The sequence below is a fragment of the Sturnira hondurensis genome, unplaced genomic scaffold (genome assembly GCF_014824575.4).
Source record: "Sturnira hondurensis isolate 20B ecotype Veracruz unplaced genomic scaffold, ASM1482457v3 Scaffold0001813, whole genome shotgun sequence".
Classification (NCBI taxonomy): domain Eukaryota; kingdom Metazoa; phylum Chordata; class Mammalia; order Chiroptera; family Phyllostomidae; genus Sturnira; species Sturnira hondurensis.
This window is the reverse complement of record NW_028074444.1, coordinates 621,585-648,398: the sequence shown is the minus strand read 5'-3', so window position 1 is coordinate 648,398 and position 26,814 is coordinate 621,585. Positions and strand designations below refer to the sequence as shown.

General features: G+C 42.5%; 1 protein-coding gene across 1 annotated transcript in view; it reads left to right on the top strand.

The window, feature by feature from the left end:
• Positions 1–22,871, top strand: part of ISM1 (isthmin 1) — a 91,755-nt gene extending 68,884 nt beyond the window's left edge. Inside the window, exons 3-6 of the mRNA XM_037031355.1 lie at positions 4,791–5,055; positions 13,284–13,427; positions 17,917–18,006; positions 19,758–22,871. Coding sequence (XP_036887250.1) covers positions 4,791–5,055; positions 13,284–13,427; positions 17,917–18,006; positions 19,758–20,275 — 1,017 coding nt within the window. The 3' untranslated portion in view covers positions 20,276–22,871. The remainder of the gene's footprint in view (positions 1–4,790; positions 5,056–13,283; positions 13,428–17,916; positions 18,007–19,757) is intronic.
• Positions 22,872–26,814: the final 3,943 nt, after the last annotated feature.

Genomic DNA, 26,814 nt, shown 5'->3' with positions numbered 1-26,814 from the left:
ACTTCCCCAATCTGGTGAAAAAAAAAGACTTCCAGGAAGTCTAGGAAGTCCAGAGAGTTTCAAAGAAGGGGAACCCAAAGAGGAACACACCAAGACACATCATCAAGTTACCCAAGATTAAAAATAAAGAGAAAATCTTAAAAGCAGCAAGAGGAAAGGAGAGAGTTACCTACAAAGGAGTTCCCATAAGACTATCAGCTGATTTCTCAGAAGAAACCTTACAGGCAAGAAGGGGCTGGAAAGAAGTATTTGAAGTCATAAAAGGCAGGGACCTACATCCAAGATGACTCTACCCAGCAAAGCTTTCATTTAGAATGGAAGGGCAGATAAAGTGCTTCCCAGATAAGGTCAAATTAAAGGAGTTCATCATCACCAAACCCTTGTTATATGAAATGTTAAAGGAACTTACCTAAGAAATTGAAGAAGATAAAAAATTATGAACAGTAAAATGACAATGAACTCACAACTATCAACAACTGAACCTAAAAAAAAAAAAGAAAAGAAAAGAAAAGCGATAAAAGCAAAAACTAAGCAAACTACAACAGGAACAGGATCGGAGAAACGGACATCACATGGAGAGTTTTTAGTGGGGAGGTGGAGGGGAGAAATAAGGGAGAAAGGTAAAGGGAATAAGAAGCATAATTGGTAGGCATAAAATAGACACAGAGAGGTGAAGAATGGTATAGGAAACAAATAATTCAAAGAACTTATATGTACAACCCATGGACATGAACTAAGGGGGAGGAATGCTGGAGGGTGGGAAGGTACAGGGCAGAGGGGGTATAAAAGGGGACAAATTGGGGAAACTGTAATAGCATAATCAATAAAATATACTTAAGGAAAAAAAGAGCATCAGTGAGTCTGAGAGGAAAGGATTGTGTATCCCCCTGGTTCATTTTTCCTTCTTTCTGTAGCTTGCAGTTGTCAAGGAAGGCAGGTAGGTACTCTGAGGCCCAGTTCTTCACTGGAGACTCCCTTCCTGTCCCTGGATGCTCTGGTTTTCTGAGGAATCCAATCACCTCTCGGAGCTTACTTTACTGTCGGGGAAATACGGTCTCATGCCCACCTAGTCACTGAGCTCTCAAGGCTTACAGGACCAAGAAGCTAGAAGATTTTAGAAGATTCTTCCAAGTTCGAAAGATCAAAGCTTTTGTATTTTGTACTTTATTATCAGTTATACTGATAATTGTGTTAGTTTTCCTATGGAAAGTGCTTTTTAGAGAAAGTATAAAGAATTTGTTTCTAATAACTGTTTTAACTATCAAGAGGAAGAAAGAAATAGATGACATTGCATAGGATCCTCATTTCCTGATTTTAGACAGAATTCCTCAAGTTGGCACTGATTTTGAACTTTGTTCCTTGAAGCTGATGAGACTCTGCCAGAAGTTGGACTTGGATAGCTTTAAAGTGTTTTCTTTCTCTTATTGTCTTGATTCACTGTGTGGAAAAGTCCACAAGAAACAAATATACTAACACACTTCAATTATGTGCATTAAGGAAAAGGAAGGATGGTAAAATCTAGAGTCTTTATCAGCTCGGAAATCTGCTGTGCTCACTCCCACACCTTAAGCTCATCACATCAATTATTGTTCAGGACATTTTTATAAAAGGACTCTTTGATGCTGAAGAACACGTAAGCAGAATGAGAGCAATAGGAAACATAAAACTAATCCCCATCATTTGAGAAGTCATTGATCATGCTCATTAAGTCTTTTTAATTGTAGACCTATGAAATTTCAGGTTCAAGATTAGATTTCTTCTTGATATTAGTATGAGGTTTCCACATTAACTGTTGGGAAAGGTGGATCCTAAGGTTTGTGGGAGGGGGGGTTGTTTGTTTTTTTGTTTTTAATTCAGTTGAGGCAGTGGCTAGAAATTAAAAGGGAAAAAGAAACCTCTAAACTGTTGAGATTTAGTCATCGATATAGTTTTTGGAGTAAATTTGTACTTTGCAACTCATTGCCTGGCCAGGCAACAAATCTATTTTGTTTGGATCTGAGAACTAGCTTGGAAGAAAAAGAATTATATTGACGGTAATAGCTTAAAACATAAAATTGTTTTTATTCCCAGCTTGGAGAAATTGCAGGGCACGTTTTGTTTAGGCAATCCTTTTGACTCCACTCTGAATACAAATGGAATACCAAAACCATTGGGCATGTTCCCCCTTATCTCCTACCCAGAGACTGATTTCATTACCATAATTGCAGGCTTGCCTGGCTCTTGGCAGCTTCTCCCCTCCAAGACCCTTAACAGGCTTGCAGAGGATTGTTGAGGCTCAGTTGTTCTGTCTGCAGGCAGTGGGGGACGGGACTGCAGAAGAGAAGGTTTTGTCTCCAAAGGCTCAGCAGTGCCCTGTCACTACCCAGCAGTGCACTCCTTCTGCACTTGCCCTTTCCAGGATTGCGTGTGGGTCCCAGTTATTGTCTACTCCCCAGCAATTATCTACTCTTGTGAACAGCTATGACACAAGACATATGAAAAAGACATTTTCTTCTCTTCCTTTTTTTTCTTTTTTGAGAAATTACTAAAAGTTTCATAACTATTTATAAATATGCAAGAGATGCTTATAAGAATAGGGTAATGGTAGCATGGAATAAATCCANAGGATTGTTGAAGCTCAGTTGTTCTGTCTGCAGGCGGTGGGGGACGGGACTGCAGAAGAGAAGGTTTTGTCTCCAAAGGCTCAGCAGTGCCCTGTCACTACCCAGCAGTGCACTCCTTCTGCACTTGCCCTTTCCAGGGTTGCGTGTGGGTCCCAGTTATTGTCTACTCCCCAGCAATTATCTACTCTTGTGAACAGCTATGACACAAGACATATGAAAAAGACATTTTCTTCTCTTCCTTTTTTTTCTTTTTTGAGAAATTACTAAAAGTTTCATAACTATTTATAAATATGCAAGAGATGCTTATAAGAATAGGGTAATGGTAGCATGGAATAAATCCAATGGTGCCCTTCTAGACATCCCACACCAGAAAAAAGATGCACTTGACCTGCCACAGCCCAAGTATACTCTGGTATTGAAGGCCACACACTTGACCTGTGTTTGGACATCATAAGGCTGCAACCCACTATCAGCTGGGCTACTTCCTGTGAATGTCAAAATGAGTAAAATTTAAACTTTGCCATCCCTAACACAAAAAGAAGAGGCTGTTTGTCTCAGGATGGGCACACCCTGATACAGTTTGGCAGAGCATCCCAGCAACTCTCTCAGATGTTGGGTTAGGGCAAAACTAGAAATCCATCTGCCCAGTACATCTTGCGCTGATTACTTGGAGCACGTGTTTCTGATTCATTTTCACATAACTCATCCAGGGGGTGTTGCAAGAGCTATGTGATGGCCAAAGGAACCCAATGAGTTTTTATTATATTTTTTAAACAAGTTTCTCTACGTTGATTGTCTCTCAGAGCCAAGAAGCTGAATTCTTCCAGCCCCATGCTTTCCAAATTAGGCTCAGTAAATCCAAGAGCAAGCTCTGACCTTGGCTCTGGAACAATCTGTTTTGAACCTGAGGGCTGGTTGAGGGGTATACATGTTGGGTCTAAACTATGGGATGAGTGAAAATCACAGCTGTGAAAGCCTGGACCTTGAGGACCTTGTGTTCACATCTCTACCCAACCTGTGGTATCCAGCCTCACTGGCATCTGTGGCCTCTTTGCCCTCTCAGTTGTGTGAGGGGACAATACCTCTGTTACTTTCTTAATGAGGGGCAGCATGGCAAACTTAGTAAGAGTGTGGGCTCTGGAGCTGGACTGCCCATGTCTGACAGTTACTAGGTGTGTTACTTTAGGAATGCTGTTAACTTCTCTGTTAGCCAGTTTTCTCTCTATAAAATGCTGTCTGTTGCTGTCTGACAACCATCCCAAAACTCAATAGCTTAAAGCAACAACTGTTGGATCGCTTGTGGTCCTTGTAGGTCAGGAATTTGAGCAAGACTCAGCTGGCAGAACTCGTCTCTGCACCACATGATATCAGCTGGGATGACCCAACTAGGCTGAGGATCCAAGATGGCCCCACAGATATGACTGGGACTATGGAGCTGTCCAGTAGCTAGGGAGCCTTGGTTTTCCTCTCTGTAGTCTTCCTTTTCATGTAGTCTCTATGTGCACAGTAGTCTAGGCTGGGCTTCCTTACGTAATGGTAGGAATATTCCAAGAGAATGAAACTGAAAGCTGCAAGACATCATGAGATTTGTCACACTGTAACTCTTACCACAGTCTATTAGGCAAAGTGTGTCACAAAGCCATCCCAGATAGAAAGGGAGAAGTAAACTTAACCCCTTCGTGAGAGGTGTGACACTCACGTACAAGAATGGGAGGAAGTGTGCCAGGGCCATTTTTGTAGATCGTCAATCACAGGGGCCAGTCACCCAACCCTATAAGACTATTTGAGGATTAAATAAGTTAATAGATGGAAGAGCATTTAAAACAGTGCCTGGTACAGGGTTAGTACTCAATAGGTGTTCAGTTTCATTACAATTATTCTTGTGTCACTTCAGGAACATTTATAGTACATGTTTAGCCTTGAATTAAAGACTTCCTAGCAATACAATCATCAGTAAATCAGTGACTCTAGTGATGAAGTGTCTCCTTCCACCTCAAGGCCCAGGTACATCATTCTCTCTAGTCATAGGGTTCATTTCGGCCATCCCTGGATGTTTTCCATTCTGTATCACCAAGCAGTCTCAGCTATCCTTCACAAGTGGCACACCAATCATTTGCCTCCATTATCTCAGACTTTCTTCCAAGGGTCACCCACCTCATTGACCCTGGCCTATTCTGAATTCTTCAGGTCACCATAGAGGTGGTGGACGGTCCTGACACTGAAGCAGATAAAGATCAGCATCCGGAGAATAAGCCCAGCTGGTCAGTCCCATCCCCTGACTGGCGGGCCTGGTGGCAGAGGTCCTTGTCCTTGTCAAGGGCCAACAGCGGGGACCAGGACTACAAGTACGACAGTACCTCAGATGACAGCAACTTCCTCAACCCCCTCCGGGGATGGGACCGTCCGGCCCCAGGCCACCGCACTTTTGAAACCAAAGAGCAGCCAGAATATGGTGAGTTTACCACCCAGTAATATAAAATGGTGGGGACAATAAATGAGGATAATGAGGACATGGAGCCAAGCAAAACCCAGTTTACAGTATGTGGCTTTTGGTCTTCTATGAGGCGTACCTCATAAAGACTCTCTTCCACCAAAGCCCCAAGGAGGCACCAGCAGCCACATTTTCTGGGAAGACTATAATTTTAAAATCACACCAATTATCCTAGGAGAGAATTTCCTTTAGTTAAAGGTCTTTGAGGTCCTGCCTTTAAAATATATATATTTTTATTTCTGAAAGAAGAAATCACCAAATCAACTTCCTTCTGTATTTAACTGTAAAGATGCATATTGAAAATTTAATTAAGTAAAAGAGATGTGTCCAGCTGCTTCCTTTGACCAGCCCACTGTGTTTTGTTTGACATGGCAGTGGTGTGGCCCTTGGGAATCCACATGAATATATGCTTCACAGGTTGTCCAAGTAAGGCCTCCCCACCAATAAATTTTAAGACCCCAAATTAGGATTTCTAGTGTCTCATTTTTTTAGAGTAAGACAGGTGAGATCAAAAAAACTTTAAAATTCAGTAATTTAAATAACAAAAGTTCATTTTTCACCTGAGATGAGAGATAAAATAGGGGGAACTCAGCTCTACTCAGTCATTCAAGTCCCAGGTTCCTTCTCTCTTGGCACTCCACCAACTGTTAGGGCCTGGGAGTTATCCACTGGATGCTCTATATCCAGCTCAGCCACAGAGACAGATGCAACCTAAAAAAGGTTCACGTGCTCTTAACCCCCTCAGCTTGGAGATGACATATCACATCTGCTCAAATTTCAGTACCTGATGTTATGGCCCCACATAGCTGCAAGGGAGACTGGGAAATTCAGCCTTCATGGGGAATCAGACAATGTTCTTTGTGCTATAGAATGTTTGCTGTCTTATGAATGCATCCATCATTGTGATGTCCTGTGACTACACCATCAGCAGACTTAGAGCAAGCACTGTATGACGGGGATGATTTGTCATGCACTCTCATCTTTACACGTTTCTCAGCAGAAAGACTAGTAGTACACTGGAGAGTTATTTCTGCCTGATAATATGTGATTCTAAGCAACTTCCAAAACAGCAAGATAACTTTTTTCAGCTTCATCATTTAGTTATTCAACAGACATTTATTAAGAGCATATCTTGTGTTCATCACTATATTAGGTGCTGTGAATCCAAAAGTGAGTAAGATGCAGTCCTTACCTAGAGAGGATCTCACCTATCTGTGGACAAGGGGAGAAAAATTAACTAATAGAGCAAAATAGTGCCCTGGTGAAGTACACATCAAATTCTAGGGTAGCAGAAAGAACTTTCCCAAACTTCTTCCAGCTAGGAGACTCATTAAACCTTCCCCCTTTTCAGAGGAAGTCCAATTTATCTGTTTTCCAGGAGGACAGAGTACAAATAGTGGCCAACATACATATAGCACTTAATATACACCAGTCCTTCCTGGCATCTAACCTGTATTAGTTCATTTAATCAGCTCTATGAGTCAGATACCCCATTTTATAGATAGAGAATCTGAAACCCGGAAAAAATTAAGCAACTTGAACTCAAGGTTTTATCTCAGTCAGTCAGTCAGTCTAAAGTCTGTCCTTTTAATCACTATGTTAGTTTTCCTCTTTGGAGGAAAAGATAGCACATCCTTTAGGAGAGCAGAGTAGATCTAGAAATGGTCACTTAGAGTGGAAGATAGGAATGAAAGGAAAAGTCTAGTGCTGTTGAACAGAAAAACAAAACACACAGGATCCCTGGGTGCCAGTCTGACAGTGCACAGCTTCGTGGTTTAACCTGTTTTCCTAGCCCACACAGAGCATTGTTTCTATGAGTGGGACTTAGACTCTCAGCATCTGAATCCCTTTGTTACAGGTTTAAAAAATGCCAATCCTAGTCCCAACCCCCTCCCTCTATCTTTGGGAACCACCTCAAAGTGTGGTCCCCAAACTAGCTACATCAACATCACCTTGAACCATGATAAAAACTGATTTTCAGTCTCCCAGTTCTCAGACCTACTGAGTCAGATATTCTGGGGGTGGGTCCCCCAAATCTATGTTTGAAAAAATTTCCAGGGCCTCTGGTACATTGAGCACTAGTGTTCAAGATCAATGGTTCTCAGCTTCACTTGCTCATTATGCTCACCTGGCAATTTTTTAAAAACCCTGATGCCCAAGTTCTCTCCAAACCAGCAATTTGGGATCTCTTGAGGTGGAGCGCGGGCATCTGTCTTTTTTAAAGATCCATGGGTGACTCCAATGTGCAGCTCAGGTTGAGGGCCATTGCTGCCCTTCTACTGAACCAGATGTCCATCAGTGAGACCTGGAATCTGTCCGTTTACTTCTTTGTCTCTTTTTTCAACCAAAGTTATCAGGCAATCCTCATGCTCACTGAAGTTTGAAGACCAACATTAGAAATAACTCTTTCACCTAAAGATTTTACAGAGTACCCTCTGCTGAATTCATGAGTATTAAGAACATCTTTCATTTCAATCTTGAGGATAGAATTTGCTTCTCCTGGAGCACCTATGGGGCTGCCTCAGCCATCCTCAACCCAAATTTCTGGGGCTATGATACCTGCAGAGTGCCCTGCATCTGAATCTTACAGCATCCCTGGGCCTTTGGAGTCTCTCTTGGTAACTTCCTCCTTGTTAGGCTAGATACAGGATTGCTACTTTATGAAGAAAAGCATGTCCCTTACAATCCTATAAAGCAGTGTTTTTCAGACTTTAATGTACACACAAATGGGGGGTTGTTAAAATGCAGATTCTGATGCAGTAGATATAGGAAGAGGGCTGGAGCCAAAGTGAGGATCCCATCACTGGTCTTTGAACCACACTTGGAGTACCAAGATTCTCAGCGTGTCATAGATACTCAGTGGTATTTGCAAAGTGATTGAAGTATTGCATGTGAGGCTGGCTCACCAGGAGCATGTGATTTTCAGAACACCATACAACTTTGGATGGGCTTAGTCCTCTTGTATTTCAATCAACAAGAAACTATAGTGCAATTTCTAAGTATTTAGCCCTAGATTGAATGCTGTGGAGGATACAGGGAGTGAATATACTGCCCAGGAAGGTGAGGTTCATGCAGTGACAAAGCAGTGCTCTCACTGTACCTAAGTGCCTGCCGCCTTTTCTGACCTGGGCTAAAATTGGCACAAGAACTGGTCTTGTGAAGGTGTTGATCTCAGATTTCTGAAGGCAGGGGTTTTTTGGTGTTTTTTTTTTTACTTTTCATCTTTTTTAAATTTATTTAATTATTTTTCAAATACAGTTTTCTGTCTATTACTCCCATCCCATCCCACCCCCATGCTCCCCCCTCCCTCCCATTTCCACCCTTCTCAGTTGTTGTCCATGTATCCTTTATATAGGTTCCTCTAAATCCCTCCCCTATTTCCCCTGAAATTCCCTCCCCTCTCCCCTCTGGTCACTGTCAGCCTGTTCTCTATTTCAGTGTCTTTGGTTATATTTTGCTTGCTTGTTTGTTTTGTTGTTTAGCTTTCTGTTAAAGGTGAGATCATATGGTATTTGTCCTTCAACACCTGTCTTATTTCACTCAGCATAATGCTTTCCAGTTCCATCCATGTTGTTGCAAAAGGTAGGAGCTCCTTCTTTCTTTCTGCTGCATAGAATTCCATTGTGTGTATGTACCATACTTTTTTGATCCATTCATTTACTGACAGGCATCTAGGTTGCTTCCAACTCTTGGCTATTGTAAATTGTGCTGCTATGAACATTGGGGTGCATATGTTCTTTGGGATTGGTGTTTTAGGGTTCTTAGGATACAATCCTAGCAGTGGAATTGTTGGGTCAAAAGGCAGGTCCAATTTTAGTTTTGAAGGCAGGATTTTTAATAAGAATTTAAATGTCTGTGGCCAAAGAGTATTTCAAAAAATTCTAGGTGAAATAAATAAAATAGAATGGAATCTTGAGAATGAGTTATAAAATACTCAATAGAAGTTAGTTAGACCTAGTGTGTGATTGTGGAAACCTGAATTAGCTCAACTTTGGACTGCATGTGTTTGAGAGACTTCACTTTAAGTACCTTCTGTGTAGAGACTGAAGGTATCACCCAGGTCAGAGAAAGAGTTCAAATAAATGTTTTCCTTTAAAATAGTAATATGCAATTCTTAAAGTTGTTCAGAACAACATGAATAATAAAATTAATGGTAACTGCTTATTGTAACCTAGGTTGCGATTCAGTTCTTTGCAATTCTCTAACTGGTCATGGTCTTATTTTAATAGAAGATTTCAGTAATTTTTTTTCAAGGATTTTTCTCTATAGTGTCAAATTATGGCCACATAAGTGAGTGTCACAGAAAGGAGGCCAACCTGGTCCAGAATCAAAGTTGCTGGGATGCCAGAATATATAACAGGAGACAACAGGAGCAGGCAGACTTCAGATCTAATACCAACTCTACCCAGTTTGAGCTCTGTGGCCTTAGGCAGGTACTTTAACTTTTCTAAGCCCCAATTACCTTATCAAAAAAGGAGGCTGTTTCCACCTACCTTGCAAGTTTATAATAGGAGTTAAATCAGTGTGTTAGCGCAGCTGGTTAAAGCAGGTCCTCAATAATTGGTAGCCACTATCACCGAGAATTAGTAGTGGAGGTTTGCCAGGAGCCACATCAAGACCCAAGTGACTTCAATTGCCCAAACAGAAATTACTGGCCCACAGAAATCGAGTGCCTTGAAACAGTATAATAACTACTTTAAAATTTCAAATGACATCCTAGAAACCCATCCCTGAACTGTGCATTGTTTTCTTCCTTTACTGAGCAGTTTGATGTCATAGATAGGGTATGTCAAATCACAGGGACTGTGTTTTACCTTCGTTGTCCTCTTTGCAATTACTGCTGCTCACATCCAGTTTCTGCTCTGAGTGATGCTCCCTGGTAAGTGAACAAATGAAAATGAGTTTGTTTGATCATAGCAGAAATGAAAACTGCCTTCAAAGCTTTGTTCCACAGTCAGAAATTTCCTTCTGTACTTTGAGCCCATTAAACAAATAGAAGTCCCCAAGAAGAGTCTCTGCCAGAACATTCACCCAGGAGAGTATGCTACAAAGGCCTTAGAGTGGTGAGCTGATATACATAACCCTAGGAGGTGGTTTCATTTCATTGCTAGCTCAGTAGAAATAACCAAATACCTAGCTATGTAATTGTTCTGTGCCTAACTCTCAGGGACTCATATTAAAATAAGTTTGGAAAATAAATGACTTTGTGAGCACCTAATATAAAAACATGAAGAACCCACATACAGGATGAGAAATCATTCACAGTTCCAGAGTCTGCTAACCATGGAGAACATATCTTAGGGGAAATGCTATAGTGTATTTATAACAGTTAACATTTGTTGCTTAAGAAACAAATCCTCAAAATTCAGTGGCTTAAAAGAACAACATGTTTTCTCAACAGTTTTCAGATTGTCTAAACTGTTCTTTTCTGGGCTACTTTTGCTGGGGCTGGAGGTCTAGGATGGCTTCACTCCCAATGATGGGATGACTGCTGGACAGCTGGGGTGCCAAGGTGGCTGGAGCTTCTCTCCACCTGGCTCCTTACCCTCCAGAATGCTGGCCTCAGGCTCTTCACATGGTAGTGGAAGAGTTCCCTACAGCAAGAGGGCAAGGGCTAATACAGGAGTGTTTTTCCAGCCTCTGCTTACATCACATTTGCTCTTTTCCCATTGGCCAAAGTGAGGCAGGTGGCCCAGGCTAGGGTCAGTGGGAGAGGAGAGTAACCAAAAGAGAGAGGAATTATGGAAGTCATTTTTCACCTAATCTGACACAGCATTGGCATCCAATAATTTTGATCCAAGATACAAAAACAAGAAATTACCTAATGCAGAGATTCCAATGTGAGCCTCATGGTAACTTTAATGCTAATATCTCAAAGCTCAAGATGATACTGTTCTCCATACTACTACAACATTGAAGAAAGGTTGGAAGAGATTTTTTTGATGGTTGGGGCACTGTTGCTTCTGCTGAGTGAAACAGGATACGTCTTGGCATCAGTGGACTGTGTCCTGTGCCTGTACCCACCACACAGGTGACGTGGACTCCGCCTATGTGATTCAATAAGCTTTTTCTGACTGACCAACTGCCCCCTTTCTATGACTCTAAAGCCATTATCATCTTTACTTATGACTCAGTACTGTTGTTACTGCCTTTAACAAACCTGGCCTTGCCAGTGCACGTAGGATGTGGCAGAATGTGGTCACATGCACATGTAACCTGCCACACCCAGATGCTCCTGCTGACAAGAATGCGATTGTGTGGTTGTTCCAGGCACCCTCTGGTGCTCCTGGTGAAATTACCAAGAGATACTGGACTTGAAAGTCTTGGAGGGAGTAGCAGTGGCCCCTGCCTCAGTGGTTTGTTCCTCTAGAGGCCTCACATCTCTCCAGTTCTACTGTGTTCATGCCTAGTAAGGGATGAGAGCTATGGGGAAGGCTAACTAAGGTGGGGATGCATGCTCAGCTCCCTCGCATGAAGCAGGGTTTGAAACATCTGCTTGGCCATGTGGTTAGAAAACCATTTCTTAGAAGACAATCAAAGTTTCAGAAAAGTTCTTCTTGGGGAGAGGATAGAAATGGATGGGGGTGCTGGAGGCAGGTGATATGTGAGCAAATGCTCCATTCTGGTGAGGAAAGAGGACACAAACATGAATCACCCTCCCTGTTCCCGCCCCAACTCTGCTGAATGGGCCAAGGAGACTCAGGGGCCCTATGCTTGCTGAGGAGTGTTCAGAGCAAATGCCATGTAAACATCCTGGGAGGCTGGCACAGGGCCTGCAATTCAGGTAGAAACATGTGTGGACAACATTCTTGCCTGGCCCACATAATAGCAATCCCCACAAGCTGTTATGAATGGAGAAGACCCCTTCCCTGCAAGGCACATGCCTATAGCTCTGAGCTTGGCACTGAAAGAGGCCCCAAGGCTATAGGAACATTTGGACAAACCAGGAGAAATTATTACTAAGTGGAGATGCTTCAAAAAGAGTTGAACTTTTGAGATTAAGGGCTTAGTACTAGAGCCCAAATTTTCCTTTCTGTTCCATAATGACCTTAGATAATCACCCTAAGGACTTAGTTTCTTATTTTTAAAAAGAGGAATTTATTGTGGATAATATACCAACCTCTCCCACCCCTCTCACTCTTCAGGACCCTCTAGCCTGGTCTGCTTCTCCTTCTTTCATGTTATTCACCAACTTTTAATCTACTGTATAATTCACTTATTTTTTTATCTACTAGTTATTGTCTGACTTTTCTCACCAAAATAGTGGTTCCACCAGGGCAGGGACCCTTTAGAAGTTCTGTTTAACAGTATATCCTAAGTACCTAGAACTGCCTGGTATATAATAGGGGGTGGAAAAATATTTGTTGGATGGCTGTTGAGCAATGACCTCAAAGGACCATCTTTAACATCAGCCTTATGTGTCTGTTGTCTACTCTTGTGTAACAAACCATCCCCAGGCTTCACGGGTTAAAACAACAGCACTTTATTATTTCTCATGATCCTGTGGCTCAGGAGTTCAGGCAGAGCCACTCTGGGCAGGTCCTTCACTCCTGAGGGCATCAGCTGCATTCAGCTGTCCACTAGGAAGGGCTGAAAGGTTCACAAAAGCTTCACTCATGTGTCTAGTGGTCCTTCCTGTGGCTTCTCTCTTTCTATGTGGTATCCCATAATTCACAGTTTTAGCCTCAGCTTCTTTCACAGTGAGTGCATTGCCCAAAGGAAAAGTCAGAAGCTGCCAGGCCTCTTAGGGCCAGAGCCAGCACAGATTCAAAGGAAAGGGAAATAAGGTGTGTGTGTGTGTGTGTGTGTGTGTGTGTGTGTGTGTGTGTGTCTATGACTCAGGGAGTTAAGGAACTAATGGTGGTCATCTAACTACCTATCGTATTATTTCATGATCTCATGCTCAGCAAACATGTGCATTCTCAATAAGCACTCACTGAGCACCTTTTGGGAGTCAGGCCTTGGTCATGTGCTTACAACATCAGTTCCCCAAACCTTAGACAGAAGCACTGCCTCCATGAAGCTCATCCCTAAAATGAACCCTGGAGCTTTAAGCCTTTCCAGTCCAGCAGGCATCTGTGCCTCCAACAGTGTAAACGATGGAAGTGGACAATTGGCAGGCTGCTTGTCAGGGTGGATTTGGGGACTCTTTGGGTAAGGCTGTGACTGTCTCCCTGGCTCCCTTCCAGATTCCACAGATGGGGAGGGTGACTGGAGTCTCTGGTCCATCTGCAGCGTCACCTGTGGGAATGGCAACCAGAAGCGGACCAGGTCTTGTGGCTACGCATGCACTGCAACAGAGTCTAGGACTTGTGACCGACCAAACTGCCCAGGTGGGTTTATGAAGAACTGTGGCTCCAAGTTCCAGGGGAAAGTTTTAATGTATATTTTTAAACTTATAAAAATTGACTTTTAAAAGAGATACTGATTTTCCTAATAAGGATTTTGACCAGACTGAAACGAGATATGCGTAATGGGCTTCCCTGATGGGGAGATGTTGGGGATGAAAAATATTGTGACTCTCTGTAGCAGGGGTTGTCACAGTACAGCTTGCTTTTCTTTGGCCCACACATGTTTGTAAAGAAGATGAGGGAGAGGAAAAGAAGTAGAAGAAGGAAAAAAAAGAAGGAACCATATGTGACCAACACCATATGTGACCCACAAAGCCTAAAATATTTACTCTCTGACCCTTTACAAAAAGTTTACCAACACCTGCTCTGTAGGTTTACATTTCTGATGCATTCTCCATTTCCAGGTAAAATACCAATCTAAAATAATATCTTAGGCTCTTCCAAGAAGCCTCATGTTCCAAATGGCTTTATTCCAAAAAATTCAGACAGAAAATTTAATCTCTGCACTCAGACTTCCTTTTTCTACCCTTAAACTCTGTTCTCAGACCTTAAGACTGAGATTTGGAATAAAAAAGTAGTTTCCGAGGAAAGGGATGAAGGATCAGATTGGGCATATGTGTGTTGAACCAAGAGGCCTGGGTAGAAAAGTGTCAGAAGAGGTAGTTCTGGTGCCTTGTCAACCATGTGGATGAATTTCAAAAAAGTTAAGCAGACATCAAGATGCTTTTCTGTGTAAATTTTGTACATGCAGCTGAGTTAGAAGTCTGGTAGGGTGGTATTTGGATGGGTAAAAGTAAACCAATACATAATAATGCTATGAGAAGTACCATCTCGGGGACTTCCGCCAAGATGGAGGCATAGGTGGAAACACTGTGCCTTCTCCCACAACCAAGTTTGAATACAACAAAGGTTTGGAGAAACAAAGACACAACCAAAGGACAGAAAATTGAATTATACGGAAGTCCGACTACATCTAACCTTTCAACAGGACGGTAAGAGGGGCGGAGCCAGCAGCGAGCAGGGTCGGGCAGGACAGGGCCCCTGACCCAGGAGTGCAGGCAGACGGGAACCAGTTGGGGTGCGGGGCAGACCGCGGGCGCATATTTGCACACAGTGAGACAGACCACGCCGGCCCCAGGGGGCGAGGGCTGACGGCGGTGGCACACTCGCGTGCAGCGGGACGAAATGCGTGGGCCAGGTGATGGCAGCAACTGTGGCACCGGTGAGGGCCGTGGCAGCAGGCGGGGGACAATACGCCATAGTCCCTCTTTGACCCCGCCCCCACATACAGCATCACAACCCTGAGACTTAGTTGCCCTGCAATACCAGTGAGAGCCATTGTCCCTCTTTGACCCCGCCCCCACATACAACGTCACAACCCAGTGACTTAGTTGCCCTGTTCTAGTGAACACTTTAGGGCTCTGATCCTGCTATGGAACAGGCACGAACAACCCGAAAGATGGCGCAAGAAGAACTCAAAGTCCCAGAGCCAATAACTCTAAGCGACCGAGAAATTGCCAGCCTCTCAGAAGCACAATTCAAGACACTATTTATCAGGATGCTCACAGAACTGGTAGATTATAGTCACAAATTAGAGGAACAAAGTCACAAATTAGAGGAACATATGAAGGCTAAACTAATTGAAATGAAGGGAGATGCACAGGAAACCAATAGTGATGGAAAGGAAACTGGGACTCAAATCAATGGAATGGACCAGAAGGAAGAACAAAACATCCCACCAGAAAGGAATGAAGAAATGAGAATTCAAAAAAATGAGGAGAGGCTTAGGAACCTCCAGGACATCTTTAAACGTTCCAACATCCGGATTATAGGGGTACCAGAAGGGGGAAAGAAACAGCCACGAGTGGAAAACTTATTTGAACAAATAATAAAGGAGAACTTCCCCAGTCTGGCAAAGGAAATAGACTTCCAGGAAATCCAGGAAGCTCAGAGAGTGCCAAAGAAGTTGGACCCAAGAAGGAACACACCAAGGCACATCATAATTACATTAGCCAAGACTAAAATGAAGGAGAGAATCCTAGAAGCAGCAAGGGATAAGGGGACAGTCACCTACAAAGGAGTACCCATCAGACTGTCAGCTGATTTCTCAAAAGAGCCCTCACAGGCAAGAAGGGGCTGGAAAGAAGTATTCCAAGTCATGAAATCCAAAGACCTACAGCCAAGATTGCTTTATCCAGCAAAACTTTCATTTATAATGGAAGGACAGATAGTGCTTCTCAGATAAGGTCAAGTTCAAGGAGTTCATCATCACCAAGCTCTTATTATATGAAATGCTAAAGGGACTTATATAGAAAAAGAAGATGAAAAATATGAACAGTGAAAGGACAGCAAACACACAGTTATTAACAACCACACCTAAAACAAAAGCAAACCAAGAGGACAGCTAGTTCAGGAGTGGAACCATAGAAATGAAGAACACGTGGAGGGTTAGAAACAGGGGGGTGGGAGGAGGAGAAGGGGGGAGAAGGCACAGAAAATAGCATAGATGGTAGGTAGAAAATAGATAGGGGGGAGGGCGAGAATAGTGGGGGAAATATAGAATCCAAAGAACTTGAGACACGTGGTTATAAACTAAGGGGGGGAGAATGGTGGGGGAGGGAGGGTGCGGGTGGAGGGGAATGAAGGGGGGGGAATAGAACAACTGTAATGGTATAATCAATAAAATATATTTTAAAAAAATAATGCTATGAGAAGGAAGAAAAGAAGGAGTACAGGAAGAAAATACGAAGGAAGAGAAGGAGAATCTGAAGATGAAAAAGATAATGAAGATATGATGAAACAAAAGAAAATGAAGATAAATATGAAGAATATGAAGGTAAAGAAGAACAAATGAAATGTGATTATGAAGAATCGGATTGTTTTAGTATTTCAGTATCAAGCAAATTTCTAAGGTTTTGTTTACTTCTCACAGTAGCCTCATTATTGTGTTTTTTTAACAGTTATAGAAACTAAAGCACTGGGCTTAATTGTCTTAAAGTCACACAGGCAGCAAGTGATCGATCTGGAATTCAAATCCAGACAGTCTGATTCCACAGTCCATGTTCTTAACCATCGAACTATTCCACCTCCAGCAGGAGGAAGGGTATTGGGCTCAGCTGCACCTGGACACAGACAACATTTCAAGGCAGAACTTGGGGGATTGCCTCCAGATTTCTCCAGAGCTGGCACACAGACCCAAGATGGTCCATTTAGGTATCTTATCAGGGGAAGGTTTGCCACCATTTTGAATGTTGCCTTCTCACTTTCTCTCGTCACTGAGAGCAGTGTGGGTGGCAGCCCTGCCCATACATTTTCTTTCAAATGACCTTGCCCTTCTTTCATCCTTTCTGCTGCTCTGTTCTTGGCTCTTCCGGTTTTCAGGACTCTCTTGGAACATGAAGGGGTCTTTACAGGATTTCATTCCTTATTAGGTGTGTTGATTCTCAGCCACATTGGAAAGAATCACAGGGCGGGCGGCCTCCCTGGCCTGGCAGTGGTTGCACCGTGAAAGTTCGTTCCATAGGTCAGCCCTATGAATGAGTTCAAGGGGCCTCACCTAATGTCAGAAAGAGCCTCTTAAAGGAAATTAAGTCTTGCCTAACAGGCAGCCAAGCTCTCCAACTGGTCTACGTTCCACAACTCCTACCTCTTCTGACTGCCTCACCTTGCACAGGAGTTCTGTTTGTAAAGAAGGCCTGGGTGGGGTAGCAGTTTGGAGAGGGGAGGAAAGCCAAGAAGATTGAGGCAAGCTGGGCTCAGTGCAAGTAATGACAAGCCCAGCTTACTTTTCTAAAGCATCATCAGGAATGCTGAAAGTCCCAGAATATGAGATACCTGGTCTTTGGCTATGGACCACTGCATCCTCAAAATGAGCTAGACAAATATTCAAGGAACAGTATCAGCTAACTCTTACATCTTGTTACTTGAAGAGCTTTCTTTACACTTTAATTCATTCAACTCTGTGTGGTGGGTCATTTATTTGTCCCCATTTTACAGATGTGAAAATACTTACACAAAGGTTAAATGGCTTGCCCAAGGTCACACAGCCAGTAATGATTTATAACCAAACAGTCAGTCATTAAGACTGGTCTTGACCAGTAGACTGGTACGAGTCACTGCCTCTAGTTTAGTTTGTCACCCTGACACCACCAGACAGACAACCATCTTGACATGTGTCCTTCCCCTTGCCCAAAACCCAACTCCTGGATGTAGTGAATGAGTTCCTTAGGATCCTTCAGACACGTTTGGATCTGATTTTATGCTGCACATGGTATCTAGGGTTTTAATATATTTCATGCTCTACTACCTGCTTTTTACTGTTTCCTCTGTTGGCAAGTTTCTACTCATGAATAGTAATGAACACAAGAAAAGGCTTTTTTGAGGTATACTTGTTTTTGTTTTTTCAATTGGTAGGGGGAGTGTGGATTTCTCCCAAATAACTAGAGAAAAATAAGCCCCTGTCTGTGTTTAGGAATTGAAGACACCTTCAGGACAGCTGCCACCGAAGTAAGTCTCCTTGCAGGAAGTGAGGAGTTTAATGCCACCAAGCTGTTTGAAGTTGGTAAGAGGATTGTTTTCTTTTTTACTCAAATATTGATGTAGTGTTTTGGGGAAGCCTTTTGCCTTTGCAGTGTCACCCTTTATCCATTTACATGTTTTGTTTTCCTCATATGGGGTCCAATTTTCCTAGCATATTTCTTGCACAAGGTCAAGTTTCTTAACCCCTTAAGAAACTTGCATCTCCTTTTCTGATCTGTAAAATGGTATGAAGAAGTAGTGCACCTTATAAAGTTATTGTAGAATAATAGAGTTCATATTTGTAAAGCATTTAGAACATATCCACTACACTGAATATCTATAATAGTTTGATAAATAAAAACAAGTCAGTGGATGTCGTATAGGTACATACATTATGATGACCTGACACTCTAACAGGAAAATACAAAGCTATTTTCTGGGGCTGTGCTGAATTTTATTTCTGAAGACCCTGCCCTGTGCAAGAGTCTCCCACTGGCTTTGCAGACACATATTTTCCCAAGATGGAACCTCTCTTGCCTCAGCTACCGCTCAGTCAGAGACTTGCAAGGTAGGAATCATAGAACTTAGAGCCAAAAGCAGCCTCAGCCCATGTCTGTGGGTGATGCCCTGTTCTATGTACTCTCTGTGTTCCCTCCCATTTAATCCTTATCTCACTTTATGAGACAGGAGCTATTTATATCATCATTTTAGAGATGAGAAAACTGAAGCACAGTGAGGGAGAATAGCTTTCTCAAGGTCACAGAGCTACTAAAGAGTTGCGTTGGGTTTCGATTGCCAGCAATCCAGCACAGCAGCCCATACGTTTCACCCAGTCCAGGCCTTGCTGAGCTCCTGAGAGATGCCTCATCCCTCCCTTCCTCATTTCACTGAAGAGAATCCCAAGCTCTTCCCCAAGCTGCCCCACCCTCCCATCCTGGCCACTTGATTCTACTCATGACACCACCAGCCCGCCAGGCAGTTACTCTTTGCTTGCTTACTCAGCTAGTTGTTCCCGTAGAGCAAAGCAGGTCCAGCATAAACATACCTTTTGTTTTTTCAAATGAAACTGGGAGTCCACATTAATAAGTGGAGTTGCCTAAATTTTGAATGGTAGAAATTAATTAGATATTTTTATTACTGTGAAAGCCAAACATTACACCTCTGGGGGCAGGTTTTGACTCCAGGCTAGTTGGTAAGTGACCTCTGGGCTAAATGTTAGGTTCCCTAAAAGCAGGGGCCACCAGCCTCTTTCCTTTTGAGGCATTTTTTCATATGGATTTAATACAGTGATTGTAACAGTTTGGTGCTTAAAGTTAAGAGGTAAGGCCACTAGCTCTAGTTTTAACTGGTCAATTACTGGCAGAAATACAACTTAGATCTACAAATATTACTTTGAGGCATTTTCTACCCCATCACCAATGCATTTAAAGAGGAGATTTAAAATATCCCTCTGAATTATTGTTAATTTTCTTATGGATGATAGTGGTGTTATGGTTAACCCAATATCCCAATATCCTCCTTTTTTATTTTTCTTTTTCATAGATGCCTACTAAAACATAAACTTAGGGATAATCATGCCATATGTTTTCCCCGAAAAAAGTTAAAGCGTATATAATAATGGTGATGATATACAAGTAGTCGAGTTCAAAGCTCCCAAGTTCAAGGGAGGTGTGCATGGCCTCCTGGTTCCAGGGGGTTGCAGGGGTTGAATCTGAGAGGGGAGGAGGGGAAGACATCAATGTCATCCTGCTGCCTGAGCTTGTGGTGAAAGCGTTTCTCTGTGGCCTTTTTCAGACACAGACAGCTGTGAGCGATGGATGAGCTGCAAAAGTGAGTTCTTAAAGAAGTACATGCACAAGGTGATCAATGACCTGCCCAGCTGCCCCTGCTCTTACCCCACAGAGGTGGCCTACAGCACAGCAGACATCTTTGACCGCATCAAGCGCAAGGAATTCCGCTGGAAGGATGCCAGCGGGCCCAAGGAGAAACTGGAGATCTACAAGCCCACTGCCCGGTACTGCATTCGCTCCATGCTGTCCCTGGAGAGCACCACACTGGCGGCCCAGCACTGCTGCTACGGGGACAACATGCAGCTCATCACCAGAGGCAAAGGGGCGGGGACACCTAACCTCATCAGCACTGAGTTCTCCGCGGAGCTCCACTATAAAGTGGATGTCCTGCCCTGGATTATCTGCAAGGGCGACTGGAGCAGGTATAATGAAGCCCGGCCTCCCAACAACGGACAGAAGTGCACAGAGAGCCCCTCAGACGAGGATTACATCAAGCAGTTCCAAGAGGCCAGGGAGTATTAAAGAGAGGCCACCTCTGGTATTTGTGACATAAACGCACTACACTGATCTGCCACCTATGATCCGCATTCCCGTGTGTTTGCATATGCCCCATGAGTATTTTCCATAAATTACACTAGGGATGTGCGCCAGGGCTGGTGGCTACCATCTGAGGCCACCCTTGCCATCTGCAATGCCCACAGACCTCCTTGGAACTCTTCCTTAGGGTGGTGTGGTAAAGAGGATAAGGACGAAGAAGCCAGAAGAACCTGGAAGCCATAGTGGATGGGATTCAACTCACACCCAGGTCCAGTGTTTTCTAGAGATACAAAGAGGGAAAGAGGGAAAGAGACTAAAATTGTAAACATTATAAGTTTTGATATATAACTTATTTAATATGAATGTGACTTAAGCGTAACCTTTTCTCTGGAGTTGTCATCATGAAACTGTTTCATCACTTCCGTGAGAGTTCAGACAGGGCTTAGAAGGTGGAAGAGAAAGGGATTTTGTAAAGACTTTTAAAATAACTCAATAGAAGTATATCTAAACAAGAAAACACTTACCTTGAACCAAATATTATTTAATCATGAGGCACCTTGCTGAAGTCTCAGCGTCCAAAATGCCCTTGCCTAAGACTGGGTAGAGATTGGGGGTTGGGGAGCAGGTGGCTATTTTAGGGGAAAATCTGAGACCAGTTTTAAAGAGGCTTTAAAATAACAGGCCAATATTAGCATAATGCTTTAATTCTACTTAAAGGCTTCAGAGTAAAAGAATTTCTTCTCATGTCTTAATAAGTCCAGAAGGCTGCATGAAAACTGAACATAAAAACAGGGAGTAGCACTTTTCCAAAGGAAAAAAAGCAAGATAAATGGAATAATAACATGGACCTCATTTCATCTATTTTATTTTAATATCATCTTAACAATTTTTCTCCACCAATATACTCACGATAAACAGATATATAAAAGGAGGAGGACTCAAGGGTAGGAAATCCTAATTTTTTTATGTTTTAAGAAAGGAAAAATAACTACATTATTTTTGTAAAGTATTTATTGAGTCTTGAGTTTAGTGCATCAAGCAGTTGTAATATGCCCTGGTTCTGTAGTGTGGAACTCAGGACAAATAAAGAGTTGGTTATTATGCACTATTTACTTGCAAAACTCCAGGAAAAGAGAGTATATAATAAAATCATAATAAAATGTGTTACCTGCAGTAAATGTGTTACTTGCAAATATTTATGATACAAATACTATAAATAGCTCTGGTGAAGCAGAGCTTTGAGGCAGAGGAGAAAAAGGTTAAAGCCAGGTGGGAATAAAAGGTTCATTGACTGACGAGATGGTGGTGGGTGTAAGTCATCTTTGACAACAAGAATGTCAACCCAGCCCCCAGGAGGATGAAGCTTATTGACACACGCACAACTTTTTGCCCACCCAGAACTAAGAAAGAGGTATGGAAACCAAGTCAGTGCTGATTTAAAACTTCCCAGGTGAGTGGAGCTGCGCCCAAACAAAATTCTGCAATTACAGTAATAAATAGAAGTACTAATCATGCAAACTACTTTTTTTCAGGTGTCAAAAGCAAAGCTCAAATAAAATAAATCATATAGGACCCATCTTTTATGACCTAGCCCAGTGCACTTTCTACTATATCAAATTTTCATGTCCTCATATTCCTGGTGCCTTTGGTATTCCAAATGACCCCACCCTTAGGTTCTCCTTATAAATTCTTGTTCCTATGGAAAAGCTTCTATCAGTCACTTACACTTTAGAATGAATTACACATCTGTTGCCCACTCTCAGAATATTTATATTTGAGCTTTATTTCTGATTGTGAAATGAGAAAGCGTATTTATATCAGAAGGAATTTTAAGCAAGTGGATTGGTAGGGAGAAAATCAATAGGACTAATATATCAGGGAAAAAGATTTGGTTTCTGATACCAGGAAAACTGTTTTTGCAAAGAGAGTTCATTGCAATGAAACACATAATCTTTGAGGTGGTGAGTTCCCTGTCAGGACAGGTATTCAAGCAGAGGTTAGAGATGAAACATATGAGTTCAATTAAGTGTTAAAAAGATTTAAAATGTACATTAGTAACACCCTCTGCTGTGTGTTCTATTACAACTAAGGACAATGATGAGAAATAGAGGCAGTATACTATCAGAGAAGTATCTGTTGGGTCTAATGGAGTATTGGTATTTCATAAAGCAGTGAAGAGGGAGGGGGAAGTGAATACATATTGAATAAGAAAACAGTATGGACAGAGGCAAGCAGCTAGGAAAGAGCTTGGTGTTTTCTGAAGACTGGGATGTTTAGAGTGATGAGCAGAGGAACAAGAGTGGCAAGTTATAGACTCATATCACAAGTGTTTGTGTTAAGGATTTAGACTGAAAGATTAAAAGAAACAGTTCTTTCCTACCACAGTGAGAATGACTGAGATGAGTAATGTTTTCAGTGGGCAATTTGCCTTTTCATATCAGCTCTTGCTGACCTGAGAGTCAGCAAGAATGAACTGAGAGTTGGAAGGCAGCGTAAACTGGGAGTAGAGGAGAGCTCCCGAGCTCTTTGCCTTCTGAGAATACCCATAGCACTCTGTACATCCTGAGGACAGTATCACAGCTCTATAAATTTGCTGGACTATAATCTGCCTCTATCAGGATCATCCAGTTTTCAGTCCCAAAGCTTTAAGAGGACAATGAGTGACCCTGAGAAATCCAGGCTCCTCTGCTCAGGTTATCTACTTAGACAAGAGAACTGAACTCATTGAATACAGAACCCCAAGCCAGTGCCAAGGTAACCCCAGATAATTAATTCCCTCATGGAAAGTTTGCCTACAGCAGAGTAGGCTCTCTGCACCCTCCCCTGCAGCACCTGTAAATAGGACCCCTCAGAAGCTTCTCTCATCAAAACTTTGCTCCTTTGACTCTGCTTGGAAAGAGAGCCCTATTTCTAGTAATCCACTGGGCCTCTTGGTTGCCCATTTGAGCAAGCCAACAATGGCAAACAGAGATGCCCAAGGCCCCTCTAGGCTGTACATGGGAAGGATGAAGGAGAGGCAGGGGCAGGGGAAGTGCTAAGCTTTCTCCTCAGCCTCCTGTGTTTGCCATGATTATAGTCTCCCAAAAATTTTTTCTCTTTTTTTAATTTTTTTTCACTTTATTTTTTACCATTACCATTTAGTCCCCTTATACCCCTCTTCCCCACAATCACCACACTGTTGTCCATGTCCATGAGTCCCTTTTCCTTTCTGCTCCATCCCTCCACCCCTAACCTCCCTTACCCTTAGCTATCAGCCTGCTCTCTATCTGTGCATCTATCTCTATTTTGCTTGATAGTCCAGTTTGTTCATTCGATTCCACATATGAGTGAAATCATATGGTATTTGTCTTTCTCTGACTGGCTTATTTCACTTAACATAATGGTCTCTAAGTCTAACCATACTGTCACAAAGGTTTAAATTTTCTTTTTTATGGACGAGTAGTATTCCACTATGTAAACGTCCCATAGTTGTTTTACCCATTCATCTACCAATGGACACTTGGGCTGCTTACAGTCTTGGCAATTGTAAATAATGCTGCAATGAACATGCTTAAGGGTTTCTTTCTTTATACTTCAGTGACCAAGAGGGTGGAGTTCTCTGTCCTAAGCCCGGGGATCAAAGAGTAGTTTCTATACCAGCCACCCCTTCCTGAGCACACACTTTGTGCGTCTGTACTATCATTTTACCAGGGAAAGCAGGCATATTAATCCATTTTACAGAAGGCCAACAAGGTTATTAAACTTGCCCAAGGTCATTACATACCAGCTGGTTAAAGCCAGTTCTTTCTGGTCACCAAACTCTTATTCTTAACCTTAACCCTTTGCTCTACTCTCTTCCTAATTCTTCCCAATGCTTACAGGATCAGATGTCTGTCCATCTGTCTGTTTTGCTCCCATTCACCCTGCCTTTGCTCAAATTGTTCAAATCTGCCAAAAATCCCAGTGCCAACCTTTATAGTGTCCCACATTGAAGAGAGAGGATCTGGCTTTATTTCTACATGTTCTCCTCTGTTCTCTCATTACATAAAAGAACTTTTGACCCTGTAGCTCAGTCCTAGCTCAGATTAGGTAAGTAGCAGAGCTCAACATTTCTAGCAGAGCTCTAAGACGAGAACAGAGACTGGTCTGTTTTCCCCACTGCACATACACCCCATGCTGTTCGCTGTTGGGTAGACCTCAGGGGCCAATGCTATGTCTCATGATTTCCTCCAACCCCGGCTCCTAGCACCGCACCTGCCAGATGTTATCAGGCAATTACAGAAGTTTTAAGAGTTTGGGGTTGGATCAGACTGCCTGGTTTCTAGTCCTTGCTCCCTTACTTGCCTGCTAGGTACCACTGGGTAAGTTAACAAGCCTCTGCACATTTCAGTTTCCTCATACAGTTGTTGTGAGAATGAATTCATATAAAAGACATGAAGTTCTCAGAACAGGGCCTGTCATGTGTCATCTGCAATGAAGGCTGGGTGTTGGCATTTAGTAACTAGATGAATATTTTTTATTCCACATGCCACAGATATAGCAGTGTACAAATTCAAGTCTTCTTATTGGAGGGTAGACAGCTGATAAATAAGTACATAATCTGAGATAATGGTAAATGATATAAAAAACAAGTTATTTGATCACATGTGTATATTGCATTATTTAAGGTACTGCTAGTTTCTGTAATAGATAATCCTCAGAATCACAGTGGCTTGCCGCAGTAAAAGTCTAGAGTATGCTTCCGGTCTTGTGGCTCTCGTCTAGGTGATGACCCAGGGACCAAGGCTTTTTCCATATTGTGGCTCATCCATCTCCAAGGTTGACATCACCTTGGTTTTCATCTCTATTCAAGCTTCTCAGAGAACAGGTAAAATATGTACTAGGCTTTGCATAGGTCAGGTAGCAAAGTATTATACATTACTTCCACTCAGTCTTCACAGATCTGTCCACACTCTTCTGCAAAGGAGACTGAGAAACAGAGTCTAGTTCGATGCCCAGGAAGCAAAGATACCCTGTGTGAGACCCAGCCAGTCTCTGCCACACAGTTATACCACCAACTCCCTGATTATACAAGACAGGGATGAAATCTAGTGGAAGGAGCTTTGGATAGGCCCAAAGCAGATGACTAAAGGGAGAGACTCTTCTCACCCATCACTATCTTCTACTTGGTATTGTAGTGATAAACAGGACCTCAGTTTACAATCTATAAATTACATGAGACCACCTATCCTACCTGCTCATTGGCAAATTTTTTGATGTCCTTCACATCCCCTTGGCACTTGCCCCATTTGTGTATTCTAGCCCAACTCTCAATTGGAAGCTTCTGAAAGGTTTTTCCTGATGGCTTTCTCTTGCCAGTGGGGCCCACTTGGCTTGCACAGAAGCAGACTGAGGTGCCAGGGAGTTAACAGTGCTCCCCAGAAGAACCTAACAATTGAGTGGTAGAAACATGGTAGGTCACTATCCCAGCTCCCTCACCCTTCAAGTGGGGCAATTCTCAAACGTGCTGCATGCCATTACCAGAACTCTCAGTGGGACTGAGCTCCAGTCGTCCCCAGTGCTTATCTTTCATTTCCACCTCCCTACTGTTGCTCACTGGAATCATCCCCCAAAACTTGCTCTCCAGATCCTTCTCTCCAGATCAGCTTCCAGAGGTTCCCAAACCAAGACATCACTTCATGCTTTAATATTGACTAAGTGCTATTCAGATTGAAGCTCACGATTGTTGTCATCATGCTCATGTGCAGATGAGGTGTTGCTGATGATGTGATAGCTCTACCAGGAAAGAAACTTGAATCTCATTCTGACCAGAGGTGAGTGCTCTACTAAATGCCAATAATGCTGAGTTTTTACAAAAAAATAGATATATAAACCACAAGTTTTTATTATTAGATTAAACTGATAGAAAATGACTCTGTAATACCTTAGAAAGTTCTAAACACCATGTCCTAATCTTTGAATTCATCTCCTGAGGACCACAGACCAGTCCTGCTCCACAAACCATACTCTGAGCCACAGAGGGCAACACCCCCATGAGCAGTGATTCCAACCTGACGTACAAAAAAACCTGAAAAAGTTCCTCAGGAAGTACATGCGGTGAGGAGAGGGCATGGGATTCTCTCTTTGTCATCCATTTACAATTTCCAATGGAAAAATGTGTGGGTTGTCACCATTATGCCTGCATAATTTCAGACTAATTAAAGGCTTGCCTCAGTAATTACTGGGTGGGTATATACCAAAACATACATCCATGTGTGCAGATCCGGAATACAGTAGTACAAATCAGGGCAGAAAGCTTACAGCCAGTTGCTTTTCTGAAGTTTAGTGTTGGTTTACCATATGGGATTAAAAGAAGGATGTTTTCCAGGATCAGAAGGTAAGACTTTTCAGGAACAAATTTATGAGACTAGCAAGACTTTGTTGAACCCCACCAGAAGAACAAAGTTTAGATACAGATTTTTTTAGATCTCTGCTTAGACATTTGGAAAGCCAACACATAAAGACCAGTGTCTTGCCTGTAATGGCAAAAATAACATCATCCTTAA